Here is a 12,500-nt window from a genome sequence, read left to right on the forward strand (position 1 = left end):
TATACATAGTAAATCGTATATATGATATATCATATATATATATATATATATATATATATATAATTATATATGTATATATAATATATATATATTATAATATATTATATATATATATAGTATATACATATATATTCGTATATATATAATATATATATATTATATATATATATCTATATAATATATATATATATGTATATTAATATATATATATATATATATATATATATATATATATATATATATATCCTATATATATATCTATATATATATATTATATGAATTGTGGGTGCCGTGTACATTTGCTTGTAATCGCGACCCAATCGTGTTCATCTGTAAATAGTATTAAGGAATCTTTTTTATAAAAAGAAAAAAAAAAGTCGGTGTTGGCTGTTCTGGTGTTCTTTTCCTGTGAAATCAATTAACTCAGGGATTAGATTTCATTAACCCCTCTCACCTAAGAGTCCCAGATTGGAAGACACTTAATGAAAGGAAAGTCTAAATTGTTGTTTATCCAACTAAAGTCATCAGAGCCGCCTCATATCTCCCAGGCTCTCTTTCCAATGGCAAATCGAAGGTCCTGAGATTAGTTCCAGATAGCCCTTCCCTGTCAGTTCTTCTTCTTCTTCTTCTTCTTCTTCTTCTTCTTCTTCTTCTTCTTGTGAAAGACGGGAAGCGGATCTCTAATGAAAACAAAGAAAGATACAACAGTCGTGGCCTTAAGATTATGCTACAACCGCGAGAATAGAATTTATCGAGTGTTCAGAAGAGTTGACAATTTTTGATAATTTTTTTGTAGCTTCCATGTCTGGTGATTATTCTATCTTTATCAGTTTATTCTCCAGCCGTAGTAATAATGTTTATATTTCATTTATGTATTAGTGTATATGTATGTTCTATGTTCGTCAGTGATTCTTAGAGTAATGTGTATTCATTATTTATTAGTAAATATGTATGTTCTACGTTCGTCAGTGATTCTTAGAGTAATGTGTATTCAAGTGACCCTTGCGCAGTAACTTCTTGTAAGCAATTTAATATCAATAGTATGAAAACTGCTATAAGTTTGCATAAAAGATGATAGGTACTGCAGAGTTCCCCACCAGTAGTACTAAATATTTACGTTCTCCTCTGTAAAAACAGACTGTATTAATTTGTCAGACAGGTAAGCTACTCTCTCCGCTGGGTGGCTGGTTATTATCCCTCAAAATTGATATATTTTGTTAAAGATTAGGAAATTTATACTCCCTTTTCGATGTCAAATCTCTTTTCCAGTTGAATTCTAATTGATTTCTCATGGTAAATAAACACTGGTCTATTTATTACCAGAAATTTAATCTTGAGTACATATGGCCTTTGAATCAGATTTCATTTTCATAGTTGTTCGTTACTCTACTTCCAAAGAAGAAAAGATAACATAGTACAGTATTGAGAGAAAATATTTGCCATGCCTTTTCAACTAATGAAAACTTTAGATTAAATGTTTTCTAACCTGCAATGTATTACTGCCAGAAGTCTGTTGAAAATATAATTCTTTTTACGGAAAAAGTTTTCCATTGTATCCATTATGACTTAGTATATATATATATTCTATATATATATATTATATATATATATATATATATATATATATATATATATATCTCTCATATATATATATACCGGGCATGCCTTCCGGCAGACTCGGCCGCCCTTGCTGCCCGCAGTACCCAGGCGGTCGGCAGACCTTCAGCCCGCCCGCCGCCTGCCAAGTACCGGGCCTGCTTCGGCAGACTTCGGCCCGCCCGCCTGCCCGCAGTACAGGCCGGCTCGGCTGACCTTTCGGCCCGCCCGCCTTCCCGCAGTACCGGGCCTCTTCGGCAGACCTTCCGGCCCTCCCGCCTGCCCGCTCGTACCAGGCCGGCTCGGCAGACCTTTCAGCCCGCCCGCCCCCCGCAGTACCGGCCTCTTCGGCAAACCTTCCGGCCCCCCCCCGCCCGCCCGCCCGTACCAGGGCCGGTCTTCGGCAGACCTTTCGGCCCGCCCGCCCGCCTGCAAAGTACCTAGGGCCTCCTTCGGCAAGAACCTTTTCCGGCCCCGCCCGCCTGCCCGCAGTACCAGGGCCGGCTCGGCAGACCTTTCGGCCCGCACCGGCACCGCCTTTGCCGGTACCCGGGCCCTGCCTTCGGCCCCAGACCTTCCGGCCGCCCGACTGCCCAGCAGGTAACCAGGGCCCGCTCGGACAGAACCTTTCGGCCGCCCGCCCTCCCGCCAGCGCCGCAGGCCGGCCTTGCCTTCGCAGACCTTCCGGCCCGCCCGCCTGTCCGCAGTACCAGGCCGGCTCGGCAGACCTTTCGGCCCGCCCGCCCGCCCGCAGAGTACCGGGCCTGCTTTCGGCAGACCTTCCGGCCCGCCCGCCTGCCCGCAGTACAGGCCGGCTCGGCAGACCTTTCGGCCCGCCCGCCGCAGTACCGGCCTGCTTCGGCACCATACCTTCCGGCCCGCCCGCCTGCCGCATACCAGGCCGGCTTGGCAGACCTTTCGGCCCGCCCGCCCGCCCGCAGTACCGGGCCTGCTTCGGCAGACCTTCCCGCCCGCCCGCAGTACCAGGCCGGCTCGGCAGACTTTCGGCCCGCCCGCCCGTCTGCAGTACCGGGCCTGCTTCGGCAGACCTTCCGGCCCGCCCGCCTGCCCGCAGTACCAGGCCGGCTCGGCAGAACTTTCGGCCCGCCCGCCCCCCGCCCGCCCGCAGTACCGGGGCCTGCTTCGGCAGACCTTCCGGCCCGCCCCCCGCCTGCCCGCATCATTACCAGGCCGGCTTGGCAGACCTTTCGGCCCGCCCGCCCGCCCGCAGTACCGGGCCTGCTTCGGTTCAGACCTTTCCCGCCTGCCCGCAGTACCAGGCCGTCGGCAGACCTTTCGGCCAGCCCGCCCGCCCCCGCAGTACCGGGCCTGCTTCGGCAGACCTTCCGGCCCGCCCGCCTGCCCGCAGTACCAGGTCCGGCTCGGCAGACCTTTCGGCCCGCCCGCCGCCCGCGCCGAGTACCGGGCCTGCTTCGGCAGACCTTCCGGCCCCGCCCGCCTGCCCGCAGTACCAGGCCGGCTCGGCAGACCTTTCGGCCTGCCCACCCGCCCGCAGTACCGGGCCTGCTTTGGCAGGACCGTCCAGCCCGCCCGCCGCCCTGCCGCAGATTTACCTATTTCCGGGCCTTTTCGGCAGACCCTTTCGGCCCGCCCGCCCACCCTGCCCGGGGGCCAGTACCGGGCCCTTTCTTCGGCAGACCTTTCCGCCCGGCCCAGCCCTGCCGCAGTACCAGGCGGGCTGGCGGCAGACCTTTCGGGTCCCGGCCCGCCCGGCCCGCCCAGGTACCGGCCTGCTTCCGGGGCAGACCTTCCGGCCGCCCGCCTGCCCGCAGTACCAGGCCGGCTCGGCAGAGCCTTTCGGCCCGCCCGCACCGCCCCGCCCCCCAGTACCAGGAGTTGGAGTTACCAGGGGCCTTGGCCTTCCGGCAGACCTTCGGCCAGCCGGCCCCTGCCGCCCATTGTAAACCAGGCCGGCCCTCCCGGCAGACCTTTCGGCCCGGCCGCCCGCCCCACCGGGCCCAGGTTACCGGGCCTGCTTTGGCTGACCTTCCCTCCCGCCCGCCTGGCCAAGTTACCTGCCCGTCAGTTACCAGGCCGGCTCCGTCAGACCTTTCGCTTTCACCGGCCCCGCCCCGCACCGTACCGGGCCTGCTTCGGCAGACCTTCCGGCCCCCCCCCTGCCGCAGTACCGGCCGGCTCGGCAAGCCTTTCCCCCGCCCCGCCCTGCCCACCGCCCGTACCGGGCCTGCTTCGGCAGACCTTCCGGCCCGCCCGCCGCCCGCAGTACCATGCCGGCTCGGCAGACCTTTCGCCCGCCCGCCTGCCCGCTGCGGCAGTACCGGCCTGCTTCGGCAGACCTTCCGGCCCGCCCCCCGCCTGCCCGCAGTTACCAGGCCGGCTCGGCAGAACCTTTCTGCCCGCCCCCCCGCCCACAGTACCGGTCCTGGCTCGCAGAACCTCCGGCCCGCCCCCCCTGCCGCAGTACCAGCCGGCTCAGCTAGACCTCGGCCCTCCCGCCCGCCCGCATTACCGCCTGCTTTCGCAGACCTTCCGGCCCGCCCGCCTGCCCGCAGTACCAGGCCGCTCGGCAGACCTTTCGGCCGCCCGCCCGCCCGCCCTGCAGAGTAACCGAGCCCACTTCGTCAGGCCTTCCGGCCCGCCCGCCTGCCCGCAGTACCAGGCGGCGGCTTGCAGACCTTTCGGCCCGCCCTGCCCGCCCTCAGTAACCCGGGGCCCGCTTCGGCAGGCCTTCCACCCGCCCCCGCCTGCCCTCTGTACCAGGCCGCTCGGCAGACCTTTCGGCCCGCCCGCCTGCCCGCAGTACCGGGCCTGCTTCGGCAGACCTTCCCGGCCCCGCCCGCCTGCCCGTAACAGGCTGGCTCGCAGACCTCCTGGCCCGCCCGCCTGCCCGTACCGGGCTGGCTCGGCGGGCCTGGCCCGCCGTCCTTGCAAACAGAAACCCTGTGGTTAGTCTTAGAATCAGAATATGCCACTGAATCCTTTCAATTCTCCTGGGGCTTCTCTCAATCCTCTGCGCCTTCTTTTGGCACTCCACTATTCTTCTCTGAATCATTTGCTCCTTCTCCTGGCACTCCACCAATCTTCCCTGAATCCTATACTCCCTCTCCTGGCCCTCCACCAATCCTCTCATTTTCCTCAACGTTTCTATTATCCCTCCATTTTCCTTTCTCTTTCAGGAATCAATAAAACTCTTTAGAAAACATTTTGACTTATTTATTTCTCTCCACATTTCTTTTCCTTCAACAATTAACAAAGCAAACTTACAAAACAAACATCAAACCATCCATACAGTATAGTTAAAAACTTTCATGAGATAAGTAACCTTTAGTTTTCTCAAAGCTAAAATAAACTATTGCAGATGACTCCTAAGATCCATTTATGGTCATAAACTAAAATCTATAGTAAAAGATGGATTTATGAAAGAAGTCCTTTAAACTCGAGTTAAACTCGTATTATTATGTATATAACATATATTACTGTAAAGAATTATTGTGTAAATGAAAATTGCCATTTTTGTAAATAAACTTTATTTATTTAAATTAACAAAATTTTCCGTACAATATTCATTCTCTAATTTTTCAAATCTGATCCGTCTTCGTGAGTCCAGCTTAGACTAGATCGTGCCATTCCTTGAAGATGGATAGCTGATCCAGCACTTCTCCAGGCATCTGTAATTCCCCTGAAGGTTTTTGAGCTTGCAAACCAATTTCTCCTTCGCTCCTCGCATCTGTCGAACCTCATCTTCTAGCTGGTCCTTCAGTTCGGCCTGTACACCACCAGTCTCCCTCTCCAGCGAATAGATTGGCGACGATTTCCTTCCTCAAAAAAGGCATGTCAGCTCGTTCCTCTGGGTTACGCAGCCTGATCTTCACACTGGAGTCCACCCTTTAACTTTGTCATGTCTTCCACTTCATTCTGCAGGCGCTGGAACCTCACATCGACGTCTTTCCTGCCGGATTCGCGTTTTTCGGTTGCGTCGTTTTCTTCCGGGATGAGCCTCGCCATCCGCGCCGCTTCTTCGGTCTATAGTTGCAGGACTTTCTCCTTCTGTCGTAGGAGTTTCTCTTGCCTCTCAACCTGGCACTTTACCTCTGCCAACTACACAGTCACATAGGGCATCGTTTCTCTGCCGTAAATTCCTTTGTCTTGTCCATCAGCTGCTGATTTTCTTCTGTCTTCAGGATCTTGTTTTCGAGCTGCTGTTTTTCCCTTCGGTCCTCTGTTGCAGCTGAAGAATTATCCTGTCCAAGTTCACCTGCTCTCTCTCTGGCACTGGATGGTGTCTCGCAAGGCTGCAATTCTCTCGTTCAAGTTTACCTTTTCTTTGGGCTTGTTCACCTCCATCATCAGTCGTCAGGAGGAACCTCACCAGTGAATAGGCATTCATAGTAAATACGATGATTATTCCTGGACAACAACGTCCCAACAACACCTGGAAGCCATCTCTGAATCGTGTTACCCAGTTCATATACTCTCCCCTCTCTCTCGATTTTTCGTTGGTTTTCTATATTCCACGAGAGATACTTCGATTTATCAAAACATAGCAGGAAATATTCTGAAAATATTTTAACTATGCCTTGTCTCTTGGTGTTTATAAATTGCTGAAATCTCTCTCAGTGATTTTTGCAGTACGTAACTTTTTTTGTCTGATCTCTTACTTACTTATATCAGTCATTATTACAAATAAAAAACTTGTTGATATAATAATTTAATTTATAGATCACTTGTCAATGCCAGTCTTATTATAAATAATACTAATAATTTCAGATTTATTTTAAATCTATTTTAAATGAAAGTTGTTCCATAGAACAACTTTCAAATTAACTCAAGAATATGTACATATGTGTGTGTATGTCTATACAGTATATATATATATTATATATATATAATATAGATATATATATATATATATATATATATATATAATATATATATATATCTATATATATATATATATATATATATATATATATTAGTATATTTGTAAAGTGTCAAAGTTGAATTCATACCAACTCTTGTATAGAACGCGCAGCATTCCGGATTATGCTGCTTTCCTCTTGGGAGCCTGAGTGTTTCCCACCAACAGGCGATGCTCTCTGGTGTTGCCTCCTTTGAACGCCTCCTTCCTCGTGGATAAAAGGGAATCGCTTTATTTGATCTGAGAAATTCCTTCACGCCGGGACTGACAAGCAGGTGCGCTTATGAGGTCCAGACCTAAAGGAGAAAATGATTAGGACACAAGTAAAAGAGCAAGACTTGATAAAGGAGAGAATGAGTCTTCTGCTTAAATACCAGAGTATTGTCGAGAAAGAGAGAAGCAAGATCAGATTTCGGTAAGGTAATTGTTTTAGTGCAAAGCAGTTAGTGAACGGATCAGATGAGAATTGCCAGTTAGCGCGGTATTTATTATTTATTTTTTTAACAATGTGTGGTACACGAATTCTTGTAAATATTTGTCGTAATCATTATGCAGAATATAATCGTGTGAGTAGGTACTTCGTTAGATTAAGGAAGAAAAATAAGTTGCTTTTATAAAAGAAAAACAATTTTAAATCACATTATTCGAAGTTGGCTCTAGGAATTGTTACTGAATAAAAAAAAATGCTTATTAATGGACAATATTCGTTTTATTTAAATGCCTTGATGATTTTATAAAGAAAATCTGTAGAATATCTAAGTAATTACAAATTCAAGCCATCTACTTCCAGAGTTATGGGATTCCTGGCCTTAACTGAAAGATTAACCTGCCTCATTTTGCAATGGAGAATTGAAGTAGCACATCTTTTATTGCATTATCCTGGTTAATTAAGTTATGGAGAAGCAGATTACAAATGAACACAACCTAGCCAAGTTATGGCTGATAGCGATTGCTTTATTTGATGAAATGGCATAACTACTGTTAAGTTACCGAAAAAAGACAGCCTAGTAACTGAAGCATCCTGTCTATTATTTGATAAAAATGAAAGTCCGTGGAGAGAGAGAGAGAGAGAGAGAGAGAGAGAGAGAGAGAGAAGAGAGAGTATTCCCATTGGCTTTGAGTATTGGGGCATTATGAGCAAAAGCTTTTTTTGCCGTCCTCCCTTCTTGGCCGTTACCCTCTTAGCTCCTTCTCCCTTATATGGTCCATATCTCTCTCTCCCTCTCCCCGTTTTTTTCTCAATAGAGAGGAAAGGAAAAGGGGGCTTATAGTCGGTTTCCACTACTTTCTCTTCGGGGATAACAGCCAAATAATAAGTTCGATTGGGAAAAGAAAATGGAAGCGGCTTTTCTTTCCTGTATCAATGCTGCCATTTTCACTCCCCTGCCGATAAAGTTAGAGGGACTCGTGGTTTTTCCTTTTCTTTTGCCTGTATTTTTATGAATTTGTCTGTCTGTATGCCGTCAGAGGTTGAGGTGATTCCGGTCAAACTTCTATTCGTGTAGAGACTATCATGCATACAGGAGATTGCCTATCTGTCTGTTCATCCGTCTGACCCTCTGTGCCTGTCACTTATCTTATCATCAAGCTTCCTGTATGGTCGACGCGACGGGATTTCAATCCATTCGTTCGTTAGCGTGTCTTTTACACGTACTTTTTCATTCCAGCTCCTGATGGAATTCATGAAAGAAGGGCTCACGCTACAATAGTTGCCAGTAATGGATTTTCGTTCCCTTTCGCGTCAGTTTTTAAATGGATGAAAGCGCATGTTTACAGAAATATTCATACTTTACAGAACCCTTACCTGTATCAGTTTTATCCATTAGTTATTTACTTTTTTCTCATTCCTCCTTCGCTTATTCATATTGTCAACTGTGCTTGCAGTTCCTCGTTGGACGAGTGGTTTTCGCGCTCGCCTACCATTCCGGTGGTCCGAAGTGCGATTCTCGGCTCTGCCCACGCGGAATCAGTGGAATCTATTTCTTGTGATAGAAATTCATTTCTCGATATAATGTGGTTCTGATCCCACAATAAACTGTAGATCCCGTTGCTAGGAAACCAACTGGTTCCTAGCCACGTAAAAATATCTAATCCTTTGGGCCAGACCTGCGTTTTGTATTTAGGGAGCTTTTCATGGGGGTTCATTGGTTTTTGGGGGCTTTCCGTTGTGGTAAAACAAGGTTTGTGACTATAGTAACACAACCATCGACGCCAATATTCTTATCCTCCACGTAAAATCCGTCGCTGTAGTCTGATTTATTTGAAATTTTCCAGATGGAACGATGGAATAAAATATACAGAATAAGTACTAGATAGCATAAAGTATCTAAATTATTATAAAAGCATTTAAGTTTTCTTTCTCACTGTAGAAAAGGGATACTGAAAAAAAGCGTTTTTTTTTTTTTTTTTTTTTTTTTTTTTTTTTTTTTTTTGAGGGGGAGGTCATGGAAAAGATTAAAAGTAGGAATTAATGGACTTGTTTTTTACATAACTGCTTCTTTTAGACCTTTTAAGGTTTAGGTTGTTACTGAAGAATTATTTTAAGAATGTGCACGGAAAAAAAAAATCTCAGAATGACAGCAACTCTTGAAACTTTTTCAGTTTCACCGGAAGTAAATAAAAAAATGTAAAGAACAAAAGATTTCCAAAGGAAGGATAAAAGTTATCTTCAGGCGTAGAGGAGGTTAAGATGAATTATGCGATGCATCTGCTAAATGGCACTCAATCTCCTCGTGTCGTATCGTCGCACGCTCAGTGTACTTAACATTTTTTAAAAGGCTGCATTTTAATAGGAGAGTGAAGAGGAAAAAACATTGCATCAGTCAGGGACTATTTTTGCCTCTTTAGTCTCATGATGTTTCATGGAATTCATGAGATCCTTCCCGTGCCATTAACGTTTCAAAGAGAAGAACGCTTTGAAAGATGTATTTATGCTTGAAGGACAATGTGAAATAAAAAGTTGCATTAAAAAGGAAAGTAAGGCTTATTTTTTCAGGTAAATAGTAACTTTTTTTTTATTTTACCGATACGTTAAGCGTGCTAGACTAGCTATGGAATTTATATTTGTGATGTAATTTTGAAATATCTGATTTTTTTATCTTTTTAAAATTGAAATTCTTCACCATACAGTAGTACAATTTATGTTTTCGCCGTGAAACTCAAAGTGTGTTCCGTCTTTGGTAAGTTTTTAGACAAAGATTTTGAACCTTCACAAGATATAGAACCAAATCAAGTGTGCGTTGTCAGTTTAATTTTTATTGTTCCAGCTTTTAACTTGCGTGGGTGTTCCTTAAGGTATCGTTTTGGTAGCTTAGTTGTGATTAGTCTTTATGGTTTAGAAAATGATGATGTGGTTGGGACTGATTAAAAGGCTAATCCTGTTTGGATTATTATCTCATGCCAAATTCCAGCTGGTTAGCCGATCTCTTATCAGGCTCTCACTCATGATTCGTTTGGCATTGATAATACTACACTGTACACACACACACACACGCACACGCGCGCACACACACATACACATATATATCTATATATATATATATATATATATATATATATATATATATATATATATATATACATATATATTATATATATATATATATATATATAATATATATATATATTATATGTATATATATATATATATATATATATATATATATATATATATATATACAGTATATACATACATACACACATACATACATGCATATACATTCTATATATAATGTCTGCAATATCTATTGTATTTAGTGGCATTGTTCTTAGATAGTAACTTTTCGTCAAGACTTTGAATTAAAGTCATGATGAAAAGATCGTATCTACTCAAACAATGCCATTTACTCCAATAGCATATATATATATATATATATATATATATATATATATATATATATATATATATATATATATATATATATATATATATATACAAAGTTCACAAAAGACTGATTATATAAGTAGAGTGGTTTCTGGCACGAAGTAATTCTGTGGATGAGAGATTATGAAGTCGACCTGAGTATGCCGTGCTTAGAATGATAAGATAGGAGACCGTATTCTGTACAGAATTGTTGAGAGTGGAATCTTCTTAGGCATCGTATTGAAAGCGATTCAAAGACCTGACGAACGAAGGGAAGTATGCGTGGGAGTCAACAAGATAGTGGCCGGTTTTGTCTGAAAGGTCAGTGAGAAGGAAGTACATGCCTCCAGTGAATGCACGTGGAAGAAAGAAAATGCCGTGGATAAACAGATAGCCTCTTGGATAAGATTTTATGGACCGAAGGTGGAATAGGTTGATGGTATCATGTTTTGACCCTTTTTGTTTGTGTGTTAAAGGAGACTACCCGCGTTGATAAAGGTATTCAGTCAAGATTGCAAGAATGGAATATATGCAAGAATGATGCATTTTTAAATTAAACAATGATGACCTTATTTGAGAAATCAGCGATTTTTAGGCCTTCTATAGATATATGTATACGCAACTTGTGAGGATATTAAGATTTTTTGCGTTGAGGGGAATGTTTCCCAAGCCCATCTACAAACGTTGCACCAAATTTATAGAAATCTAGAGTAAGCTCGTTTATTTGTACCGTACTAAATTTCTTTCTTGCTCTAGGGAAGGAGGTCTGTGATTTAAAGCAAGCAAAAGTATGCCTAGTAGAAACAAGAAAAAAAAAATATCCCAAAGAAATCGAGTTTTCTGTACATCGTATAATCAAGGCCACCGAAAATAGATCTACATATCTTGCTGTGGGCTCGGTTGTTGGCACTTATAGTCTTGCTAGACGCAAGATTATTGCTAACTTCAACCCTAAATCAATTAAAACATATTGAGGGCTGTAATTTGGTACGTTTGATGATGGAAGGGTTGGTGATGAACATACCAATCTACAGCCCTCTAGCCTCAGTGGGTTTTAAGATCTGAGGGCTGACAGAATAACGTGCGGACGGATAGACAAAGTCGGCGCAATAGTTTTCATTTCCAGAACATAAAAATTAAATGATGTTGATTAAAAATAAAAAGGAAATTGAATTTGTTGGCCGTCTTTCTATAAATAATGGCCTTGAATATTAAGTTTGGCAGATCACGGCCAGTGTCTGAAAAGGTCCGACGACAACTGCAGACTTTTTGTTCGAAATTCTGTATCTGTGTCTGAGGGGGTAGATATCGTCGAGAAGCAAGTGTTGAACTGTAACTTCCCTCGACCTATGTGGGTGGGAATTCTGCTCGTGTGTAGGAAAAGGCTTGGTTTGTTGGTGTCTGTGTATATAAACCTATTCGTGTGAATGTATGTTGAGTATATAACAATCTCAGAAATGGACCATGTAACCTCTTAGCCACCGCAAATAAGCTGAATAATTCCACCGTCTGCTATCTATAATATTTAACGTTTATTGAACCTAATTATTTACATTAAGTTTTCCCTTCCCTTTCGGACCAGTTGCCCACTCTTCTGGTTATTTATTTTGACTTCCCCCCCCCTCCACCCACCTTTTCCATATATAAAGAGCAAGACACACCGAATGTCAGTCTACTCCCGTCTTTTGGCGTGACCATGCTCAGTGGAGCCTGAACGAAACGTGGCTTCGATTAACAATGAAGAAGACTTTCTCCTGAAGGACGACTCTGTAAAAGACTTTTTCCCCGAAGGACAACTCTATTGAGGAGGAACTCCCGATTTCATTATCCTGTTGATAATACATACGTATAGTAATAATATGCAGGAATCTGGTCTGCGTCTACCACACTGTAATAAAGAAAACCCATTGTCTTCTGTATCCCGTAGAGGGGTAGTGCCGTCAGTACACCTCAAGCGGTGCACTGTACGCATTACTTAAGGTTCTTTGCTGCGTCCCTTTGGGCTCTAGCTGCAACCACTTTCATTCCTTTTACTGTGCATCCTTTCACATTCTCTTTCTTCCATCTTGCTATCCACCCTTTCCTAACAATTGTTTCATTGTGCAACTGCTTTGAGGTTTTTCCTCCTGTTTGCCACTTTCA

General features: G+C 44.4%; 1 protein-coding gene across 1 annotated transcript in view; it reads left to right on the forward strand.

Annotated features, from left to right (window-relative positions):
- The window catches only part of LOC135223161 (basic proline-rich protein-like), a 15,774-nt gene extending 11,246 nt beyond the window's left edge, over nt 1-4,528 (forward strand). Inside the window, exons 2-3 of the mRNA XM_064261666.1 lie at nt 1,701-2,141; nt 2,304-4,528. Of these exons, the coding sequence (XP_064117736.1) occupies nt 1,701-2,141; nt 2,304-4,528 (2,666 nt within the window). The remainder of the gene's footprint in view (nt 1-1,700; nt 2,142-2,303) is intronic.
- The last annotated feature ends 7,972 nt before the right edge of the window (nt 4,529-12,500 follow it).

The sequence above is a fragment of the Macrobrachium nipponense genome, chromosome 8, assembly GCF_015104395.2.
Source record: "Macrobrachium nipponense isolate FS-2020 chromosome 8, ASM1510439v2, whole genome shotgun sequence".
NCBI lineage: Eukaryota > Metazoa > Arthropoda > Malacostraca > Decapoda > Palaemonidae > Macrobrachium > Macrobrachium nipponense.